Source organism: Pseudophryne corroboree, chromosome 4 (assembly GCF_028390025.1).
Source record: "Pseudophryne corroboree isolate aPseCor3 chromosome 4, aPseCor3.hap2, whole genome shotgun sequence".
NCBI classification, from domain to species: domain Eukaryota; kingdom Metazoa; phylum Chordata; class Amphibia; order Anura; family Myobatrachidae; genus Pseudophryne; species Pseudophryne corroboree.
Window position 1 is genome coordinate 596,832,770 of NC_086447.1, and position 24,932 is coordinate 596,857,701.

The 24,932-nt window shown below is 45.7% G+C and overlaps 1 protein-coding gene across 1 annotated transcript in view; it reads left to right on the forward strand.

Annotated features, from left to right (window-relative positions):
• The window catches only part of LOC134910968 (chitin synthase chs-2-like), a 156,072-nt gene that overhangs the window by 128,766 nt on the left and 2,374 nt on the right, over positions 1-24,932 (forward strand). Inside the window, exons 15-18 of the mRNA XM_063919359.1 lie at positions 413-517; positions 14,064-14,174; positions 14,563-14,780; positions 15,610-15,665. Coding sequence (XP_063775429.1) covers positions 413-517; positions 14,064-14,174; positions 14,563-14,780; positions 15,610-15,665 — 490 coding nt within the window. The remainder of the gene's footprint in view (positions 1-412; positions 518-14,063; positions 14,175-14,562; positions 14,781-15,609; positions 15,666-24,932) is intronic.

Below are 24,932 nucleotides of genomic sequence, written 5' to 3' on the forward strand. Positions count from 1 at the left end.
GGCATTGATGCATAGGCTAAGTTTATTGGGTGCATGTTGAGGGCGTGTTGTCAGAATTGCGGGCAGTGCTGAGTTGTGCATTCACACGGATCTCATTTACCAGGTATAGGGCCAGTGTAAGTTCACTCTGATAATTGTGACAGCTACACTTTTGTACAATTGTACAAAAGTGGATGGACAATACAGAGGTTCCCAAACGCGGTCCTCAAGGCACCCCAACAGTAAAGGTTTTAGGTATATCCATGGCTCAGCACAGAGGGTTAAATCAAATTGACTTAGGTGCTAATTAAGTCACCTGTGGCCAAGCATGGATACATTTAAAACCAGGATTGTTGTGGTGGCTTGAGGACCACGTTTGGGAACCACTGGGATAAAGGATAATTTGTAAAATATGTGTATCTAATTCCCACAGCACTTAAATACAGCTTTTCTCCCTCTCTTTCTATGTTTAGGTTGGATCTCACAAATACACATGAAAACAAGTCATACTGTACTACAAATGGAGATTCTGGAGGAGGTGGGTAATGGTGGCTCTATGTCCAAAAATATAGAAAAAACTTTTTGCCTTTTTTGGCAAATGATTTTTGTCTCTGAAGTAACAATTCTTTAGGTGGCAGACACACTGTTCTCACTCTGCTGTACCTACCAGATTTGCCTGGATTTATCTGATTTATTAATAATGTAAAATCAATATATAGACTTCTCTGCAGATACTTATATATAATTGTATAACCCTAAACATACAGAGATAAAATTATGTTTACATTATTAAAAATAAAAATCTAAACACTGGTGTAAAAAGTGGACATATAGCATTAAATAACTACCATGAAAATATAGTAATTCAGCAACAAATTACGTCAGTATGGATGGTGTAATGGTTAGCATTACTGCTTCACAGCACTGAGATCATGGGTTTGATTCCCACCATGGCTTTAACTGTGTGGAGTTTGTATATTCTCCCCGTACTTGCGTGGATTTCCTCCGTGTACTCTGCTTTCATCCCACAATCCAAAAATATACTGGTTGGTTAATTGGCTTCTGACAAAAATTTACTAAGATGGGAGTTCTATTTAAGATGGGATGTTGCCCATAGCAACCAATCAAATTCCAGGTATTATCTTCTAGAAGGTGCTAGATAAATGAGAAGTAGAATCTGATTGGTTGCTATGGGCAACATCCCTTCTTAAATACAACTCCCATCTTAGTAAATTTACCCCTAGTGTGAATGTGAATGCGTATAAAAGTGCTAGGGTGGGGCAGGGACTGATGTGAATGGCCAAATATTCTCTATAAAGCGTTCTGGAATATGTGTGCGCTATATAAATAACTGGTAATAAATAAATTATAGCAGATCTTTATGATAAAAATAGTAAATAAACCATAGAAGTCATGAGTATGAGGGGTTGGGTATGCGTGACTGGCAGTAAGGATCCCGGCGGTCAGCATATCGACGCTGAGATCCCTGCGACAGGGTGGCGAGCGCAACAGAGCCCCTTGCTGCGCTTGCCACAGGTTGTATTCCCACTCTATAGACCCTGTATGTCAGGATCATGCATGTCGGCGTCAGGATCACGACTGCCGATAACATAACCGCATCCCAGTATAAGTACAGGAATCAATGAATATACATTTACACCATAACCTGCGACAATTAGGGATATGATCTGCAGTTAGTCACAGATATTAAGCAAAAATAACAGGGTGCAGTGTCATTAAGGAACTGAGGGTCTTATTTAGCATTAGTGGCAGAATATGACACTGAAAAATATATTCCTTATCACTGCATACTGCAGCAATGTGGCATGAGCTTTCAGGTCAAACTGTCAATTTTATCGTGTAAGGATCCTGGCTCCAGTAAGAGCCCTATCATGGCACAAAGCGAAAACTTAAGTGACAGCTCCACTGGCTGGTTCAGACCCAGCTTCCATATTGCACATGTGCACATATAGGATTCTAAGAGGAGTCTGTGGCAGAAAAAACTCATTGAAGAGTCTGTGGCAGAAAATCATTGAAACTGTGTGAATACTTTACTCCTGGCTAATACTAATTTTGGCTGAATAGTTCCCTCTTGCATTGCTGGGCACTTCTTAATATTCCTTTTAGTTCTGGTTCGCCTATTTGCCTATTGTTGTGCAATCTTCAAGTAAATCTTCAACAGAGCTTAGCAGTATAGTTGGCCAAACACAGGTACTGCAACCTGCATTGGAGAGGCTAGGTGCATTTATACTGTGGCTTCAAAAGTACTCTTTTCTCTCACACTCTCTCTCTCTCTCTCTCTCTCTCTCTCTCTCTCTCTCTCAGGCGGAGGTACTTCTTCCCAGATACGTATCCCCTTTTCTATGAATGAAGAGTGGGATATATAATTTAAATTTAAAAATAAATACCTTCCCCACCACTTTGGACTATCAGTCAGAATCATATATTTTTTTGGGGGGGCTTCTGACAGATTTTGACAGATTCAGTCAGAGAACAGAATGCCACTGCTCTGACCACATGGCTCATTGCCATTGCACGCCAGTGGGCAAGTATTCATTTGGAGTGCAGTGTGGTGCTCTTTGTGGATTCACAAATCTATGAAGTTCATATAGACATCTTTATGCAATCTCTGGCATAGAACTGGACCAGTCTCACAATTTCTGTAGTTTCCTGCCATCCTATCTGGAAATAAGAGAGACCAGCATCATACCTCCCAACTGTCCTGATTTTCGTGGAACAGTTCAGTTTTTTTGGAACTGTCCCGCCGTCCCACCCGCGGGTCGCAGTGTCCGCCGGTGGGGTGGGGCAGTTGGGAGGCTCTTGTAGTCAGAGCGGTGAATAGACAGTGTGCGCATGCGCACAGATGTGTCTATTCACTAGAGACGGAGGGACAACGGGCATGCCAGCAGCTCAGAGAGCGCTGGCCATGCCTTCATAGTGATGGAAAACAGGGGCGTGGCTCGCAATCAAGGCTCTCCCGTGAAGCCACGTCCCCTTTCTGGCAGATGTTGGGAGGTATGCAGCATGATAGCCTGTTCTCTTTATACGAGCTTTACTCAGTTCCTTAACTGACACAGTTCCTTAACTCAGTTCCATAAATATAAATAAATACTTGAAATCTGCAGAAATGCTAGGTGGGGTTTGTAACAAGGCATCCAAGTATGATAGAGGAGATTGAGTCACTCAATGGGGCAAGGTTTGTCTGGGCACGTCCAATTTATTTCTGCCTAGGAGTTCAAAAAGGACAGCAGCGTACCAGGGCACCAGTGCTCCCTGTGCCAGCCTGAGTGCATGATATCATGACACTGCACAGAGGGGGGCAGGGCAGCCAGCACCTCAAAATGCAGCACTGACCAAAAATGCAGCACTGACCCAAGTGATTTGAGGTGGCTGGACAGACTGCAGTGTGCGTGCTTGGAGTATCCAAATGACGCTTCAGATGGCAGTGTAGCAGCAATAGTAAAGGGTAAATTTACTAAACTCCGTGTTTGCCTGAATTTGCAAACACAGGAGTGTTTGACCATTTTTACAAACACAGAAATTTACTAAAGTACAAACATGGGAGTGTTGGCTCACATAGAACTTCAAAACTCAGGAGAACCTGCAAATTTAGTCAAATACACCATCGGCTAAACTCAGAAGTACGTCCCATAGAAAACTCTCAAACACAGGAATTTACCTAAAATTGTGGGGAACTACAAGTACCAGCATGCGTGGCATTAAGGGCCTGCTGGTGCCTACAGTCCCCTTGTAAGTGAAACATTAAAATAAAGACAGTACACACACACCATTAAAGTACAACTTTAATAAACACCCTCACAAATACTTACTGCACCTACACTCCCTGTAGCCATTTGGTCCTAGGATCCTCATTTGCTGTAAAAAAAAAATAAGATTTTACTCACCGGTAAATCTATTTCTCGTAGTCCGTAGTGGATGCTGGGGACTCCGTAAGGACCATGGGGAATAGACGGCTCCGCAGGAGACTGGGCACATCTAAGAAAGATTTAGGACTATCTGGTGTGCACTGGCTCCTCCCCCTATGACCCTCCTCCAAGCCTCAGTTAGGAACTGTGCCCGGAAGAGCTGACACAATAAGGAAGGATTTTTGAATCCCGGGTAAGACTCATACCAGCCACACCAATCACACCATATAACACGTGATAGGAACCCCGGTTAACAGTATGATAACAAAATGGAGCCTCTGAAGAGATGGCTCACAACAAAACCCGCTTTTTGTAACAATAACTATGTACAGGTATTGCAGACAATCCGCACTACGGACTACGAGAAATAGATTTACCAGTGAGTAAAATCTTATTTTCTCTGACGTCCTAGTGGATGCTGGGGACTCCGTAAGGACCATGGGGATTATACCAAAGCTCCCAAACGGGCGGGAGAGTGCGGATGACTCTGCAGCACCGAATGAGAGAATTCCAGGTCCTCCTCAGCCAGGGTATCAAATTTGTAGAATTTTGCAAACGTGTTTGCCCCCGACCAAGTAGCTGCTCGGCAAAGTTGTAAAGCCGAGACCCCTCGGGCAGCCGCCCAAGATGAGCCCACCTTCCGTGTGGAATGGGCTTTTACAGATTTAGGCTGCGGTAAGCCTACCGCAGAATGCGCCAGCTGAATAGTGCTACAAATCCAGCGCGCAATAGACTGCTTAGAAGCAGGAGCACCCAGCTTGGTGGGTGCATACAGGATAAACAGTGAGTCAGTCTTTCTGACTCCAGCCGTCCTGGAAATATAAATTTTTAGGGCCCTGACTACGTCCAGCAACTTGGAATCCTCCAAGTCCCTAGTAGCCGCAGGCACCACAATAGGTTGGTTCAAGTGAAAAGCTGAGACCACCTTTAGGAGAAACTGAGGACGAGTCCTCAATTCTGCCCTATCCATATGGAAAATCAGATAAGGGCTTTTACAAGACAACGCCGCCAATTCTGAAACCCGCCTGGCCGACGCCAAGGCCAACAGCATGACCACTTTCCACGTGAGATATTTTAAATCCACAGTCTTAAGTGGTTCGAACCAATGTGATTTCAGGAATGCCAAAACCACATTGAGATCCCAAGGTGCCACTGGGGGCACAAAAGGAGGCTGAATATGCAGTACTCCTTTGACAAAAGTTTGAACTTCGGGCAGTGAAGCCAGTTCTTTTTGGAAGAAAATCGACAGAGCCAAAATCTGGACCTTTATGGACCCCAATTTGAGGCCCAACGTCACCCCTGCTTGCAGGAAGTGCAGGAATCGACCCAGTTGAAATTCCTCCGTCGGGGCCTTCATGGCCTCACACCAAGCAACATATTTTCGCCAAATGCGGTGATAATGTCTTGCGGTGACATCCTTCCTGGCTTTGATCAGGGTAGGGATGACTTCCTCCGGAATACCCTTTTCCTTCAGGATCCGGTGTTCAACCGCCATGCCGTCAAACGCAGCCGCGGTAAGTCTTGGAACAGACAGGGTCCCTGCTGCAGCAGGTCTTGTCTGAGCGGCAGAGGCCAAGGGTCCTCTGTAAGCATCTCTTGAAGTTCCGGGTACCAAGCTCTTCTTGGCCAATCCGGAACCACGAGTATGGTTTTCACTCCTCGCCTTCTTATTATTCTCAGTACCTTGGGTATGAGAGGTAGAGGAGGAAACACATAAACCGACTGGTACACCCATGGTGTCACTAGAGCGTCCACCGCTATCGCCTGAGGGTCTCTTGACCGGGCGTAATATCTTTTCAACTTCTTGTTGAGGCGGGATGCCATCATGTCTACCTGTGGTTTTTCCCACCGGTTGACCAGCATTTGGAAGACTTCTGGATGAAGTCCCCATTCTCCCGGGTGGAGGTCGTGCCTGCTGAGGAAGTCTGCTTCCCAGTTGTCCACGTCAGTGCTAACACATGATTCTCTGCCCATCTGAGAATCCTTGTGGCTTCTGCCATCGCCATCCTGCTTCTCGTGCCGCCCTGTCTGTTTACATGGGCGACCGCCGTGATGTTGTCTGACTGGATCAGTACCGGCTGGTTTTGAAGCAGGAGTCTTGCCTGGCTTAGGGCATTGTAAATGGCCCTTAGCTCCAGGATATTTATGTGAAGAGAAATCTCCTGATTTGACCACAGTCCTTGGAAATTTCTTCCCTTTGTGACTGCCCCCCAGCCCCGAAGGCTGGCATCCGTGGTCACCAGGACCCAGTCCTGTATTCCGAATCTGCGGCCCTCTAGTAGATGAGCCCTCTGCAGCCACCACAGCAGCGACACCCTGGTTCTGGCCGATAGGGTTATCCGCTGTTGCATCTGGAGATGGGACCCGGACCATTTGTCCAACAGGTCCCACTGGAACGTCCTTGCGTGGAACCTTCCGAATGGAATTGCTTCGTACGAAGCTACCATTTTTCCCAGGACTCGTGTGCATTGATGTACCGACACTTTTCCTGGTTTTAGAATGTCTCTGACCAGAGATGACAATTCCTCGGCTTTTTCCAGTGGAAGAAACACTCTTTTCTGGTCTGTGTCCAGAATCATTCCCAGGAACAGAAGACGTGTCGTCGGGACCAGCTGTGACTTTGGAATGTTTAGAATCCAGCCGTGCTGTTGTAGCACTTCCTGAGAAAGTGCCACCCCCACTATCAACTGTTCTTTGGACCTCGCCTTTATCAGGAGATCGTCCAAGTACGGGATAATTAAAACTCCCTTCTTGCGAAGGAGTATCCTCATTTCGGCCATTACCTTGGTAAAGACCCTCGGTGCCATGGATAACCCGAACGGCAGCGTCTGGAACTGATAGTGACAGTCCTGTACCACAAATCTGAGGTACTCCTGGTGCGGAGGGTAAATGGGGACATGCAGGTACGCATCCTTGATGTCCAGGGATACCATGTAATCCCCCTCCTCCAGGCTCGCAATAACCGCCCTGAGCGATTCCATCTTGAACTTGAACCTTTTGATATAAGTGTTCAAGGTTTTTAAATTTAAGATGGGTCTCACCGAACCGTCCGGTTTCGGTACCACAAACATTGTGGAGTAGTAACCCTTTCCTTGCTGAAGGAGGGGTACCTTGACGATCACTTTCTGTGAATACAGTTTTTGAATAGCCACCAACACTGCCTCCCTGGCAGAGGGAGTTGCCGGCAAGGCAGATTTTAGGAAACGGCGGGGGGGAGACGTCTCGAATTCCAGCCTGTACCCCTGAGATACTACTTGAAGGACCCAGGGATCCACTTGTGAGAGAGCCCACTGTGTGCTGAAAAACCTGAGACGTGCCCCCACCGTTCCCGATTCCGCCTGAGCAGCCCCAGCGTCATGCTGTGGACTTACCGGACGCAGGGGAGGACTTCTGCTCCTGGGAACTAGCTGTGTGCTGCAGCTTTTTCCCCCTTCCTCTGCCCCTCGGCAGAAAGGATGAGCCTCTAGCCCGCTTATTTTTCTGGGGCCGAAAGGACTGTACCTGATAATACGGTGCTTTCTTTTGCTTTGGGGTAGCCTGTGGCAAAAAAGTCGATTTCCCAGCAGTAGCTGTGGAAACGAGGTCTGAAAGACCTTCCCCAAAAAGTTCCGCCCCTTTATAGGGTAAAACTTCCATGTGCCGCTTGGAGTCGGCATCACCTGACCATTGCCTAGTCCATAACCCCCGTCTGGCGGCAATGGACATAGCGCTTCAATCGTTAGCAAAATATTGTCCCTATCCATGGTATCAATGTTTTCCGACAGGGAGTCTGACCACGCAGCAGCAGCACTGCACATCCAAGCTGATGCAATAGCGGGTCTCAATATAATGCCAGTGTGTGTGTATATAGCTTTTAGGGTACTTTCCAGCTTTCTATCAGCAGGTTCTTTTAGGGCGGCCGTATCCGGAGACGGTAGTGCCACCTTCTTTGATAAGCGTGTCAATGCTTTATCTACCCTAGGGGGTGTTTCCCAGCGTGACCTATCCTCTGGCGGGAAAGGGTACGCAGCCATTAACCGTTTAGAAATGATCAATTTCTTATCTGGGGAAGTCCACGCTTCCTCACACACCTCATTTAATTCGTCAGATGCAGGAAAAACTACTGGTAGTTTTTTCTCACCAAACATAATACCCTTTTTTGTGGTACCTGGGGTATCATCAGAAATGTGTAAAACATTTTTCATAGCCTCAATCATATAACGGGTGGATCTATTGGAGGGTACACTCGTCTCATCATCGTCGACACTGGAGTCGGTATCCGTGTCGACATCTGTATCTGTCATCTGAGGTAGCGGGCGTTTTATAGCCCCTGATGACATTTGAGACGCTTGGACAGGCACAAGCTGAGTAGCCGGCTGTCCTATGTCGTCAAACCTTTTATGTAAGGAGCTGACACTGTCACGTAATTCCTTCCATAAGTCCATCCACACTGGTGTCGACCCCGCAGGGGGTGACATCACATTCACAGGCATTTGCTCCGCCTCCACATCATTATCCTCATCATACATGTCGACACAGCAGTACCGACACACAGCAGACACACAGGGAATGCTCTTACAGAGGACAGGACCCCACAAAGCCCTTTGGGGAGACAGAGGGAGAGTATGCCAGCACACACCAGGGCGCTATATAACACAGGGATATCACTATACAGAGTGTTTTCCCCTATAGCTGCCTATAATATATATATACTGCGCCTAAATTGTGCCCCCCCTCTCTTTTTTTTACCCTTTCTGTAGTGCAGGACTGCAGGGGAGAGCCAGGGAGCTTCCTTCCAGCGAAGCTGTGAGGGAATAATGGCGCCAGTGTGCTGAGGGAGTTGGCTCCGCCCCTTTTTCGGCGGGCTTTCTCCCACTATTTTATCGTTTCTGGCAGGGGTTAATATACACCTATATAGCCTCTGGGGCTATATATGGTGTTAGTTTTGCCAGCCAAGGTGTTATTATTGCTGCTCAGGGCGCCCCCCCCCCAGCGCCCTGCACCCATCAGTGACCGCAGTGTGTGGTGTGCATGAGGAGCAATGGCGCACAGCTGCAGTGCTGTGCGCTACCTTGGAGAAGACAGAAGTCTTCAGCCGCCGATTTTCCGGACCACCTTCTTGTTTCTGGCTCTGTAAGGGGGACGGCGGCGCGGCTCCGGGAACGGACGACGAGGTCGGGTCCTGTGTTCGATCCCTCTGGAGCTAATGGTGTCCAGTAGCCTAAGAAGCCCAAGCTACCACCACTTAGGTAGGTTCGCTTCTTCTCCCCTTAGTCCCTCGTTGCAGTGAGCCTGTTGCCAGCAGGTCTCACTGAAAATAAAAAACCTAAACTATACTTTCTTCTAGGAGCTCAGGAGAGCCCCTAGTGTGCATCCAGCTCAGCCGGGCACAGAAATCTAACTGGGGCTTGGAGGAGGGTCATAGGGGGAGGAGCCATTGCACACCAGATAGTCCTAAATCTTTCTTAGATGTGCCCAGTCTCCTGCGGAGCCGTCTATTCCCCATGGTCCTTACGGAGTCCCCAGCATCCACTAGGACGTCAGAGAAATATAAATAATAATCATACCTTATCCCTGGTGTAGATCAGGTCATCTCCATTTCAAGCAAAAAAGAAGCAAAAGCTGCACCATGCCAGACATGAGGAAGTGTATGTGTTAACGCATACACTTCCTCAACCATGATCCTCATGTGTTCTATCATTATAAGTTCCACCAGCCAATCAGCGGGCGCCTCCGTAAAAGCGCCATTGCGCACGCTGATTGGCTCTGAGCGTCCAGACTGTCAATCAAACCTTCCCCCATTGACTTTAATGGTGTGGAACCGCTTCATTGAAGTCAAAGGTGGGAACCAATACATTGTAGTCAATGATGGGAACCGCAAGGTAATTAGAGGTTACCCTTGAGACTTCATGTTCGGGAGTGTTTGACTGCCAGCAAACATAGCAGCCAAACACAAATGCATACATCATCAAAAAACACAATCCACTAACACACAGAAGCATAGTAAATTTCCATATTTCATTTAATAAAAAACACTCTTGTACGATCGCCCACATCTATGTTTAACCTTGATCAAATATGGGCAAAACAAGAATCTTAGTAAATTTACCCCTCAGTAACAGCCCATGTTATTGTAACTATTTCCTTCACTGGGTTGGGTTCGTGTGACCAGTGGTTGTGAGACCGCCGGTCACAATACTGACGGCAGGATCCCAGCTTTTTGATGGGCATCGAAGGGGGCGGGGGGGGGGGGAGGTAAGCGCAAAGAAGCCCCATGGAGGCTCGCTGCGCTCACCACACAGCAGCGGGCTTGGTGGCTCGCTGCACCTACCACAGGTTCTATTCACATTCATCTCCCGACCGTCGGTTACATTTCCCTTCACTAATGGAGACTTTTTTCAGTAACATTGGCTGACTGTTTCTGAGTTCGACAGCATGTGCAGATCTCCATATAAGGGTTAATGTTAGCAAACCTATGCTGTGATCATTAACTCTAAAGTTTAAATTTAAATCTGTTTATGTTTCTTTGAGAGAACATATTATATTCACAACAACTTGAGAAAATGCAGTAATTCAAGAACAAGTTGCACATCTGTACTTATTAATCCGATGATGAGGTGCTTGCTTGCGTATGTGCAGGATCTGTTCTGCATATGCACAGTGCCCCAAGCTACAGTCTTACTGGCAGAGTGCCAGCATTAGGGAACAGGCAGAGCTGGCAGCCAGGGTCGGACTGGCCCACAGGGGTACCAGAGAAACCACCGGTAGGCCCCACTGCCTGTGGGCACACTCCTTCCTTTAAGGATCAGGTTCCAGACTGTGCACTTGTATTATACATGGTAGATAGATATGTTGCATTACACTGCACTAAACTGTTGTGTATTTCAAGTCTCTGAGGAGGCTGGCCGCACCCCCTTTGTAGACTGGCCACACCCCTAAGTATGGGTCCTATCACAGCATTCCTCCGGTGGGCCCTTCATGCCCCAGTCCGACACTGCTGGCAGCAATCCCAAAAGTGGTGGCATGTCATCCCCATTTTCTGGGAGTTGCGAGGCCAGAGTCTGCTCTTCAGATACAGTTTTCTAGCCCCATGAGCATAAACAGCCTGGCCAATCCTGACAAGTGGCTCACACATGCCACTTCCTGACACTTCATACAGCAGCTGCGTCCAAAAACTGCACGAACTGCATCCATTTTTGAAACAGGCCCCAAGTTTTTCGCTGACAGGTAGATAAATAATCTTCTAACCAATAATAATAGTACAGTTGATATAGAATTTATTTTGGTAAATGTCAGTATACCAGGATCTGAATGTTGCATGTGCTGTCTGCAGTTCTGTTCGGTCTGTTTAATTGCAGCTCTATTATGTCTGCTTAATTGCTGTAGCAGCAAACCTGTTGGGGAATGCTTTGTAACCTGACTCCAGCCTGTTTCTTGTGAAAGTCAGGAGTCTAGGCCAGTACTGACGGGAGAGATGTGTGCTGAGCGATCTTAACACAGACCGCTCAGCACACATGTCTCACCCTGCTCAGCACAGTGCGATGGGTGCTGAGCAAGGGGGGAAGACGGGGGACGGGTGCTCATTTAACCCATAGGGTGACATGAGCGATGTGCTAGATTGAGGCTAGATTGATGTGATAGATTCAGGCCAATCTAGCACCGGCGATAGCGACGCGCTGGGCTGTGCATCGCTATCGCTGTGGGGGTACACACGGAGAGATCAGTGCTTGACATCTTAACAATCTAGTCAGAATGCTTAGAATTTAAGCACTGATCTCTCCATGTGTACCCCCCTTTAGGTGGATGTGCAGCAGTATAGCTGCAGAGAGTTGGTAATTAGGGGAGGCTGCCTGTGCTGTGACTCTCATTGGCTTTTTTCTCCTGCATATGTTGCGTCTGTCTCTCACTCCTTGCTGGTCATAGAATTGGGTTGCAGCAGAAGCCTTTGTCTCTGTGCCAAGTCCCAGTCCTGTTGGAACACAGCTTCCATTTTTTCTTAGTTTCAGTTCTGCAGAATCCTTGTTTGTTTGTCCCTGCAATCAATCCATCATTTACATCCCTGTTTCACGTGCTGTATGTAGGAGTTAATGGTGTGGTTCCTGCTTGTTGTGAGAGACTGCCAGTTCTGTGTGCTCTCGTGTTAAATAATCTTTTCCAGACCCAGTCCTGTCAGGATCTTGTCTGCCTCATCATCAGGTGCAGTGTGGATTCTTTCACACAATACTTGTGTCTTTGTCTTATCCATATCTTTGGTCTTTCTGCTTGCTATTCATTATCATTCTATTTGCATACAGCTACTTTCCACATAACCATCACATTTGCCTCTATTACCACAGTCCCATTCCACTACAGTCTCTCTCTGGCCTCTTAACCGTGTACATAGTCACAGCCATATTAGTCTGTCCTCAGACCAATTCCTGGTCTCAGTCTTTCTCTGTCTGTCCTTGTCTAAGTTTCTTCTACAGTAGTACTGCGCCTCTGTGTTGGTACGGTGGTTGCCAGAAGTAACATCCACTGGCCTGGAGCATTCTGTGTTGTTTGTATGTCTGTTCTTCTTTCCCTGTCTGAGCTATATTGTCATGCATTTCAGTTGTTGACAGTAGCTACCACTGCTGGTTCAACGCACTCCTTGTCATTTATATACCAGTTGATTTATGTTTCTTGCCTGTCTCTTTAATTAGATTACCCTGACTGTCAGTCAGTTATTGCCATCTCTTCAGAATACTTCCTCATTGCTATTACCATTGGTGCACCACTCCTTCTGTGTCTCTCAATATCCAGATGTCTTGTTAGTACCTTTACCCTATTACCATACCTTGATATTAATTCAATATTCTCTTGTGTTCTTGTCTTTTGGTATTCTTGGTCTTGTCCTTGTTGTCTTTCCTACCAGCATTGATTCACTCAAGGGTTGAACTCATACTACCGCCAGTGGTGTAAGTCCTGGGGGGCATCTCCGCCGTATGGGAAAAGCTGCTCTTAAAGGCAAGAAGACCTGCTGAGTGCGTTCTTTGAGTCTCAACCCCGGGTGTAGAGGGGTCACTGCTAGAAAATCATCAGAATTCTCACAAGAAACCAAAGGAAGACTCTCTAGTGGTAACAGTCCTGCAATGAACCTCAGGTTCATTCATAACACTGAATCAGAGTTACTCAGTGTTTGCGCATGAGCAGCTGCAAAAAAACAGCTTCTAGGGCTACACTGTCTTTTGGATGGTGATTTAGCATAAATTTGACATCCAGCTGGAAGCTCTTACTGCCTATCACACTCTGGACTGACAGTCCCACCGGGGGGGAGAAGTTTACTTCCCATGAGACTTCTAACCTTGTGGAAGATTGGCAGGACGTTCTTCCAACTGGAAGCCACTCCAGAGCCAACTATGTCTACTTCTCCCTGCTTGATCATACTCACTGAGTGGTGGAGTTAAGTTCTTGGAGCCAGACCGGAGTACACTGAGGGTGGCTGCGCAGTTGCAGATTTTTACTGCAAGGGCTGCAGTTCTGCAGCCCATAGGTGAAATCTGCCACTGGTTATTTCAAACTACCATGCATCACAAAAAAGCCATTTGACACATTGTGTTTTGCAATTACAAACTGCCTCAAATAGTAAACATCACATCTGTAAATCTATCTCAAAATCACTTACAGATGTAGCCTTGCTCCTCATGGTTTTGCTGCGGCAAAATGTGCACACCCTGAGCACCTAATTGCAACTGCTCCCAGACGCACCGGGCTGTGGCAATTGCTGCTCAATTCATTCTTAATGGGCACAGATGCGACTAATGTATGCCAGGCGTGCATGCGTTTGCTGCAAATGGGGGGCACTTGCGCCTAGATGTAGCTACGATGAGCTTTCATCTTAAAAATGTACCATCTGCCTTGAACTACTTTTCTATAATACCAATAATTGGTATTCAATAAAAAAAAACTTTATTGAAAAATACAGAGAGTTCCAAGAACACAATTTCAGGTGGAAATATTTAAAAACTGGGATTTTTTTTCTTGGAAAATACAGTAGCTAATTGGGGAAAAGAGAGAGGGAGTGTGGAAAGAAAAAGAGAGAGGTAAACTCTTCTGGTGACTATTGATTGTTAGTTTTCTTTGCCTGTTTGTTGTTTTACAATTCGCTCATATTTCCTGATATGCACTATAATCAACTTTCTGAATTCATTCATTTTCTAGGAGGAAATAACATTTTGGGAAGACCTGATTAAAGACTACCTAGAGCCCATCATTGAAGACAAACAAAAGCAAGCCGGGATTGAAAGAGAATTAAAATCTTTAAGAAATAAAGTAAATACTTCAAGATTTACTAAATTGGCTGTGCAAGATGAGCTACCTTAAAATAAATATCCATGTGTGATACAAAGAAGCTCTTTACACCCAATGCATGCACCCAAACATTAGGTGCTATCTCTGGAGAGAGATGTCTCTAGCTAAATGTTGTTTTCTTAAGGATATAGGCCATAATATAAATCTGTTATACAATTTATAATTCTATTTTTTATTTAATCAATTATGTCTGCTCTGAGAACTGTTTTTACTTGCATGACCACAACACGTTATTAATAAAAGCATATTGCAAAGTATTTATCTTGTGATGATATTTTTTGTATATTAAATTAAAAATAATTATTACTAGATTTACATTGCCCTGATCCTATGCTGTTTTTATTGGCAGGCAACCTTTCTATTCTTTCTGATCAATTTGCTGTGGATAGTTGCAACATTTATCCTGCAGATCATTGGCTCATCTGTGAGCATTGTTATACCCAAGGTTTATCCAAATGGGACTGTTTCACTGACAGATAAACTGTATGTGGAGCCAATCGCATTCATGTTTGTGCTGTCATTTGCCATTTTGCTCCTTGTGCAGTTCGGAGCCCTTCTCTACCATAGGTAAGTAATAAATCACTTTATGCTATAATAGGAGTCCATTCTTTTACTAGATTTTGTTTTGTTTTTGTAGCAGAGAGTGTTTTTTTATTTTATTGTTTTTATCGTATTGTTTTTGATTTGTGAGGAACCACATACTTAGAACATAGACATACAAGATAGATTAAATAATATGCTGTCATGAAAACAAATAGCTATGGAAAAGAGCAGCACTGACACAAGAGGAATGGCTACAGTGTTTTTTGATAGATTCAGGAATTCCCACAATTTCATGGAGTGTGGCTCAGTATGGAGTTTGTGACAGCGGCAGGAGTGTACCAGTGTGAGTAGTGTAAGTGTGAGTAGGATAGGTTTTGGTAAAGAGTTTGGATTTCAAGGACTACAATCAACCCAAAAAATTAAAAAATACAGCAGTTCATATTGATCCTTATGGTTTACATTCGGTCATACTGTGTATCATGTCATTTCAGTACTGTAATTGTATAATTAGGTATATTAGTAAAAAGTTTGCCTATCTTAGTATTGCATTTACCAATGTACATTGCTACGTTTTACTTCTATATACGGTGCTACAGAACCGCACCATATAAATAAAAGATAATAAAAATAATAAATGCTGTCACATGAGAAAGAAAGCAGTTATTGCCCTTGGATTCTATAATTGTAGCTGCATAGATGACTCCCCATGTGTTCTAAGCACACATAAAATACCCTTAAATTATGCAATTTTATATGTCTTATCCCATTATAAATAACTTGTTTTATAGGTTGCATAGTCTTAGTAGAAACAAAGCGTTTATTAATAACATAAAAATATTTTTAATCTCCATAGAATCTACACTGGAATTCATTTTATTGCCTACAACCAGAACAAAAAGAAACAATCAGGTAAGTTAATCATGTATATCAAAGCCTTTTCTTTCTTTGTTAAGATCATTGAGTTTCATGCATAAACATTTTGTTTTCACATAAATACTCCATAAATACCTTTCAGTACTCACCGTACATTTTATTTAGTATACATTTTGAATTAGTTCTCGAAAAATCACTTGGTACTACAAAAAACCTGAGGAAACCAATTGGTGGGACGAGCAAAGAACACATTGGACAACAACATGCCAAGTAATGAGAGAGGGGGTCATTCTGACCCGTTCGCACGCAGCGGTTGTTCGCTGCAGTGCGAACGGGTCAGAACTGAGCATGCGCTGCGTGCACATTGCGCGCGCAAGCTGCTGCCCGGCGACAGACATCACCAGGCAACGGAGCGCCTAGCGTGAAGAAAAGACGGAAAGAAGATCGACAGCAGAGAGGCGGTCCAGGGTGGATACTCACCGTTGGAGGCCGTTTTCGGGGAGTGGTAAGAAGAACGCAAGCGTGTCCAGGCGAACGGAGGGCGGATGTCTGATGTCAGGACCGGGACCTTCATCGCTGGATCCGTCGCACTGGGTAAGTAGCTGCAGGGCTGGTCTTGTTTTGCAGGTAAAATTTTAAGCATAGCAGGGCTTCACAAGCGATCGTAGCCTGCTTTGCTAAAATACACTCACCCATAGGCAGAGATTAGTTGATCGAAGCAGCAGCAGCAAAAAGTTGCTGGCTGTGATCAACTCGGAATGACCCCCAGAGTAGCTACAAAACCTGACAAGATGTTGATTTTCTTCTGTTAGTGCTGCAAGGGTCTGCTCACAGACACCTGCTGTGGTGGTACTGGAGAACATGGGAACATGAATTCCCTGGCAAGGCCATTTTGTTTGGGTGCCTTATGTCCCTCATATACAATATATTTTGTATTTACCGGTAAACAGATAGAAGAAGACTCTAACCCTAACATACACAAAATATGGCCATTTATTCCCACTTCAACAAATGTTTTGCCAAAACTTTGACCCCGGTGTAAATGTCTCTTTTGATGAAAGTCTGCTGATATACAAAGGCCAGGGTCGGCTCCAGGCCTACTAGCACCCTGAGCGAGAAAATGTAAAAGCGCCCCCTCACCACGCGCTCCTGGAAAAGTGGGTGTGGCCTCCTGGAAAAGTGGGTGAGGCCCTGTAACTTCATATCATCAAACTATAAATAAATATATTTTCACACCCCCTCTATATATATTTTAGACTAGATAAGCCCCACTTTGGATGAAAGTTATGACTCACTGTGTCAGGCTATTCTTGAATACCAGTCACTCTAGATATTAAAGGCCAGTATAGGGTTAACAGCTCCTGAATTCACATGTATAATGGTATTTATTGAATTAGTTCCTGGACTTATACTGGACCGTTACAGCTGCGTTCTGAAACGCCCTGTGTGTTGGAATAAACATGACATACTATGACTGCTAAAAGTTTGTCCAAAGCTTCTGGAAAACCACATCTTCTATTCCTTCTCCTACTGGGCGCCTCATTGTAATTATTGGTTGTCAGTCTCCACCAACAAAGCAAAAAGCGAACCTATTTTTTTCCTAATAAGAGCATAAGCAGAGTTCCAAGGTCATTCCAAATGGCCAAAGTGTCATCCATCCTCGTTAGACACAGAGACAGGGACATAAATTACTATTAAACACACACGCCAGACACATATTGGACAGGGTGGTGATAAAGCGATTACATAATGCAGTAGTTATTATTCAAAGGCTATTTGTCCACAGCACATATTGGGGGTAATTCTGAGTTGATCGCAGCAGGAATTTTGTTAGCAGTTGGGCAAAACCATGTGCACTGCAGGGGAGGCAGATATAACATGTGCAGAGAGAGTTAGATTTGGGTGTGGTGTGTTCAATCTGCAATCTAAATTGCAGTGTAAAAATAAAGCAGCCAGTATTTACCCTGCACAGAAACAAAATAACCCACCCAAATCTATCTATCTCTGCACATGTTATATCTGCCTCCCCTGCAGTGCACATGGTTTTGCCCAATTGCTAACAAAATTCCTGCTGCGATCAACTCAGAATTACCCCCATTACCCACTACTCTGCGTAATGTGTATGACGAGCAGCAATTCTCCTTGTATCAGGAAAAAACTACATACTTTATTTACAATATAAGCGACTACCAGCTACAAATACATATTAATTGAACATTAACACATAATACAATAAAAGCTTGTGAATTTTGATGAAACTATATTCATAGAGGTTTATACACAAATACACGCATTTACCCAGTCTACACACTAGTATCTTAGATTGTACCCGTGTTAGATAGCAACACTGTTTCTAAAATCACTGAGAATAACCAATTTTCAGGGAAAGCCATTTTATTTAATACACTATAATAGAAACACAGCTGAACGTATTACCCCTATGGTGATTGTGACCAAGATAGTGGAGCGTATGCATTTTATTTAACTATAATCCTGTATAGCAAACCGATCGCCCTTTACCGACTCGGACAGTAGCCAGTGGTCACTAGACACATGAAAGCGCAATCCATATATCAAGGGACAATTATAAGGGGGTAGATAGGTGCTCACTATAATAATAAATTGATGGATGGTTGGGTAAATACTAATAGGGGGCAGATAGATCATGAGCATACAAATGATAATGAGAGTTTTGGGGCACAGTGGTCCTGGCTATTATTATAATAATAAATAATAATAATAATAATAATAATTGAGCTGAGGGGCAGATGGGTGCATTTTATAATAAGAATGATGGATAAGGGCATACTGAGGATAACAGGGGCAGATGGATGGTGGGGTAACAGTACTACTAGTAATAACAATATTAATAAGATGGCTGAGTAATAATACTACTGCTACTAAGATGCTGGAATAATAATAAGACGGGCAGATGAATGGTGGGGAAATAATAATAATAGTAATAATACTGGATAATAGTAATAATGATGGGTGAGGAAACAGCACTAATTCTTCCAAACCTGTGTGACCGGGAAATAAGGGTGAGGGGGGTATATAATAGTAATAATAGTAATAATCCAGGAGCCGCTCTCATTGTTCAGGGCGGGTAGCCCCATCGCACCTGAGGAGAGCCCGGAGGGGCCCCGTGAGCCCTCACCCCCTGACTGGCCGGGCAGCTCCCCCCTCCGCAGCGGGCTGGGTGAGGGCTGTTGCCCGCTGCCAGCCTCCTCTGCCTTCTATAGCTACCCAGAATCCGGTGTATTTGCCTCACACCCGCGGTAATTATAATAAGCCGGAGGACTAATAAATTATGCTAAGTGGCGGCGCGTGTATGAATTGGATTACCTGCTGCAGCCGCCGCCGGACTCTCATCCTAGGCGCCGGTCTGCAAGCCAATCAAAGCTCGCGGTCCGGCAGCCAATCAGCCTCAGCTGCCGGACCGCGAGCTCTGGTTGGCTCACGGGCCGGCGCCGGGCTTTGCATGTAGTGCACGACAGACACTGCAGTGTTGAAGCGAAGCTGTAGGGACGGCTCCAGGCTCCAATATGGCGGCCAGAGCTAGCGGCGCCCATAAAGTGCGGCGCCCTGTTCGGCCGCTCTATTGGAACATGCCTGGAGCCGGCCCTGACAAAGGCAGACTGAGGATGACACATAACTTATCTTAAAAGGGGCTGTACTCACCATGTCGGCATTCAGAATGTCAGCACCATAATGTTGACATGGTCTAAATGTCAACTTTTTCAAGATGTTGACATGATCAGAATGTCAACATTTAAATGTCAACATTCATAATATTGACACTGACATAAGGTCGACATGTTCAAATTGATGACATTATGCTGTTGTTAGGGTTAGATGAAAATAGGGGTATCTGACTGACATGCATAATGCCAATCCATTTAACAGGTAAACATCATATTATTGACATCCTGAATGTTGACCTACAGATCATGTTGACATCACAATTTATACTATAATGTCCAAAAGAGCTCGTTTTGGAATCAAAATCTACATGCTGAGTGAATCCATATCCAGCTATATATAGTCCAATAATATATATATATATATATATATATATATATATATAAAACAAACAACAAAAATACCCTTCCTGCGCTGAAGTTCAGCAGCACTACTGAAAGATCCCCTGTCGGTAGGATCTTGGAAATAGAAACAGACGACAAGTAAATACAGAGTGCGCTAATATTCCGACTGGTTGAGAATTGATCAATTCCAGATTCAGGGGCGGGACTTCTCTTGAGTCCTTATCCCCATTGGGGCCTACAGAGAAACCCTCTCACCAAATAAATCACCCGACAAAAATTCACAGTTTAATTACACGAATTCTTTATGTAAAATGATCTTTAATCCATAGTCATAAAATTGACATAATGTAAAATAAAATAAATTTGGACACACACCGAAATGCTTTAGATGTTACAAGATAATCCCCCTCACCTTAACACTGTGAGCTCTCAGAGGAATAATCAGAGCAAAGGGATAGTGTACAATAATTGATAAACCCTACGCGTTTCATCCGCTCGGACTTCTTCAGGGGTAAAAATATGTCTAAAATTGTAATAATAAGATTTTACTCACCGGTAAATCTATTTCTCGTAGTCCGTAGTGGATGCTGGGACTCCGTAAGGACCATGGGGATTAGCGGCTCCGCAGGAGACTGGGCACAACTAAAGAAAGCTTTAGGACTACCTGGTGTGCACTGGCTCCTCCCACTAAGACCCTCCTCCAGACCTCAGTTAGGATACTGTGCCCGGAAGAGCTGACACAAATAGGAAGGATTTTGAATCCCGGGTAAGACTCATACCAGCCACACCAATCACACCGTATAACTCGTGATACTATATCCAGTTAACAGTATGAAATATAACTGAGCCTCTCAACAGATGGCTCAACAATAACCCTTTAGTTAGGCAATAACTATAAACAAGTATTGCAGACAATCCGCACTTGGGATGGGCGCCCAGCATCCACTACGGACTACGAGAAATAGATTTACCGGTGAGTAAAATCTTATTTTCTCTGACGTCCTAAGTGGATGCTGGGACTCCGTAAGGACCATGGGGATTATACCAAAGCTCCCAAACGGGCGGGAGAGTGCGGATGACTCTGCAGCACCGAATGAGCAAACTCTAGGTCCTCCTCAGCCAGGGTATCAAACTTGTAGACTGTTGCAAAAATGTTTGAACCCGACCAAGTAACAGCTCAGCAAAGTTGTAAAGCCGAGACCCCTCGGGCAGCCGCCCAAGAAGAGCCCACTTTCCTCGTGGAATGGGCTTTTACAGATTTAGGGTGCGGCAGTCCAGCCGCAGCATGTGCAAGTTGAATCGTGCTACAGATCCAGCTAGCAATAGTCTGCTTAGAAGCAGGAGCACCCAGCTTGTTGGGTGCATACAGGATTAATAGCGAGTCAGTTTTCCTGTCTCCAGCCGTCCTGGAAACATATACTTTTCAGGGCCCTGACTACGTCCAGTAACTTGGAATCCTCCAAGTCCCAAGTAGCCGCAGGCACCACAATAGGTTGGTTCACATGAAAAACTGATACCACCTTAGGAAGGAATTGGGAACGAGTCCTCAATTCCGCCTTATCCATATAAAATACAGATAAGGGCTTTTGTATGACATAGCCGCCAATTCTGATACATGCCTGGCCGACGCCATGGCCCACAGCATGACCACTTTCCACGTGAGGTATTGTAGCTCCACGGATTTAAGTGGCTCAACCCAATGCGACTTTAGGAAATCCAACACCACGTTGAGATCCCACGGTGCCACTTGAGGCACAAACGGGGGCTGACTTTGCAGCACTCCCTTAACAAAAGTCCGAACTTCAGGCAGTGAAGCCAGTTCTATTTTGGAAGAAAATTGATAGAGCCGAAATCTGGACCTTCATGGAACCCAATTTTAGGCCCATAGTCACCTCTGACTGTAGGAAGTGCAGAAATCGACCTAGCTGAAGTTTCTCCTTTGGGGCCTTCCTGGCCTCACAGCACGCAACATATTTCCACCATATGCGGTGATAATGGTTTGCGTTCACTTCTTTCCTAGCTTTAAATAGCGTAGGGATAACTTCCTCCGGAATGCCCTTTTCCTTCAGGATCCGGCGTTCAACCGCCATGCCGTCAAACGCAGCCGCGGTACGTCTTGGAACAGACAGGCCCCCTGCTGCCGCAGGTCCTGTCTGAGCGGCAGAGGCCATGGGTCCTCTGAGATCATTTCTTGGAGTTCTGGTTACCAAGCTCTTCTTGGCCAACCCGGAACAATGAGTATAGTTCTTACTCCTCTCCTTCTTATTATTCTCATTACCCTGGGTAAGAGAGGCAGAGAAGGGAACACATACACCGACTGGTACACCCACGGTGTTACCAGAGCGTCCACAGCTATCGCCTGAGGGTCCCTTGACCTGGTGCAATATCTTTGTAGCTTTTTGTTGAGGCGGGACGCCATCATGTCCACCTGTGGCCTTTCCCAACGGTGTACAATCATTTGGAAAACTTCTGGATGAAGTCCCCACTCTCCCGGGTGGAGGTCGTGTCTTTTGAGAAAGTCTGCTTCTCAGTTGTCCACTCCGGGAATGAACACTGCTGACAGTGCTAACACATGATTTTCCGCCCATCGGAGAATCCTTGTGGCTTCTGCCATCGCCATCCTGCTTCTTGTGCCGCCCTGTCGGTTTACATGAGCGACCGCCGTGATGTTGCCTGACTGGATCAGCACCGGCCGGTGTTGAAGCAGGGGTCTAGCCTGACTTAGGGCATTGTAAATGGCCCTTAGTTCCAGAATATTTATGTGTAGGGAAGTCTCCTGACTTTTCCATAGCCTTGGAAGTTTCTTCCCTGTGTGACTGCCCCCCAGCCTCGAAGGCTGGCATCCGTGGTCACCAGGACCCAGTCCTGTATGCTGAATCTGCGGCCCCCTAGAAGATGAGCACTCTGCAGCCACCACAACAGCGACACCCTGGCCCTTGGAGACAGGGTTATCCGCCGATGCATCTGAAGATGCGATCCGGACCACTTGTCCAACAGATCCCACTGGAAAATCCTTGCATGGGACCTGGCGAATGGAATTTCTTCGTAAGAAGCTACCATCCTTCCCAGGGCTCGCGTGCATTGATGCACCGACACCTGTATACGTATTAGGAGGTCTCTGTCTAGAGACAACAACTCCTTGGACTTCTCCTCCGGGAGAAACCCTTTTTATCCTGTTCTGTGTCCAGAACCATACCCAGGAACAGTAGACGCGTCGTAGGAACCAGCTGCGACTTTGGAATATTCAGAATCCAGCCGTGCTGTTGTAGCACTTCCCGAGATAGTGCAACTCCGCCGAACAACTGCTCCCTGGACCTCGCCTTTATAAGGAGATCGTCCAAGTACGGGATAATTATTTTGGCCATTACCTTGGTAAATACCTCGGTGCCGGGGACAGACCAACGGCACCGTCTGGAATTGGTAATGACAATCCTGTACCACAATTTTGAGGTACTCCTGGTGAAGAGGGTAAATAGGGACATGCAGGTAAGCATCCTTGATGTCCAGTGATACCATGAAATTCTCCAGGCTTGCAATAATCGCCCTGAGCGATTCCATTTTGAACTTGAACCTTCGTATATAAGTGTTCAAGGCTTTCAATTTTAGAATGGGTCTCACCGAACCGTCTGGTTTCAGTACCACAACATTTTGGAATAGTAACCCCGGCCTTGTTGAAGGAGGGGTACCTTAATTTCACCTGCTGGAAGTACAGCTTGTGAATTGCCGCCAGTACTACCTTTCTCCGAGGGCAGCAGGCAAGGCTGATGTGAGGTAACGGCGAGGGGGAGTCGCCTCGAACTCCAGCCTGTATCCCTGTGATACTATTTGCAGAACCTAGGGATCCACCTGTGGGCAAGCCCACTGGTCCCTGAAGTTCCCGAGACGCGCCCCTACCGCACCTGTCTCCACCTGTGGAGCCCCAACGTCATGCGGTGGACTCAGAGGAAGCGGGGGAAGATTTTTGATCCTGGGAACTGGCTGCTGGTGCAGCTTTTTCCTTCTTCCCTTGTCTCTGTGCAGAAAGGAAGCGCCTTTGACCCGCTTGCTTTTCTGAAGCCGAAAGGACTGTACCTGAAAATACAGTGCTTTCTTAGGCTGTGAGGAAACCTGAGGTAAAAAATTTTCTTCCCAGCTGTTGCTGTGGATACGAGGTCCCAGAGACCATCCCCAAACAATTCCTCACCCTTATAAGGCAGAATCTCCATGTGCCTTTTATAGGCAGCATCACCTGTCCACTGCCGGGTTTCTAATACCCTCCTGGCAGAATGGACATTGCATTAATTCTGGATGCCAGCCGGCAAATATCCCTCTGTGCATCCTTTATATCTAAGACGACGTCTTTAATATGCTCTATGTTAGCAAACTATTATCCCTGTCTTAGAGTATTAATATTATCTGACTGGGTATCAGACCACGCTGCAGCAGCACTATTTATGCTGAGGCAATTGCAGGTCTCAGTATATAACCTGAGTGTGTATATACAGACTTCAGGATAGCCTCCTGCTTTTTATCAGCAGGCTCCTTCAAGGTGGCCGTATCCTAAGACGGCAGTGCCACCTTTTTTGACAAACGTGTGAGCGCCTTATCCACCCTAAGGGATATCTCCCAACGTGACCTATCCTCTGGCGGGAAAGGGTACGCCATCAGTAACTTTTTAGAAATTACCAGTTTCTTATCGGGGGAACCCACGCTACTTTACACACTTCATTCATTCATCTGATGGGGGAACAAAACACTGGCTGCTTTTTCTCCCCAAAAATAAAACCCCTTTTATGTGGTACTTGGGTTCATGTCAGAAATGCGTAACACATTTTTCATTGCCGAGATCATGTAACGGATGTTCCTAGTGGATTGTGTATATGTCTCAACCTCGTCGACACTGGAGTCAGACTCCGTGTCGACATCTGTGTCTGCCATCTGAGGTAACGGGCGCTTTTTTGAGCCCCTGGTGGCCTTTGAGACGCCTGGGCAGGCGCGGGCTGAGAAGCCGGCTGTCCCACAGCTGTTTTACGTCATCCAGCCTTCTATGTAAGGAGTTGACATTGTCGGTTAATACCTTCCACCTATCCATCCACTCTGGTGTCGGCCCCACAGGGGGCGTCATCCCATTTATCGGCCTCTGCTCCACCTCCACGTAACCATCCTCATCCCACATGTCGACACAGCCGTACCGACACACAGCACACACACAGGGAATGCTCTGACTGAGGACAGGACCCCACAAAGTCCTTTGGGGAGACAGAGAGAGAGTATGCCA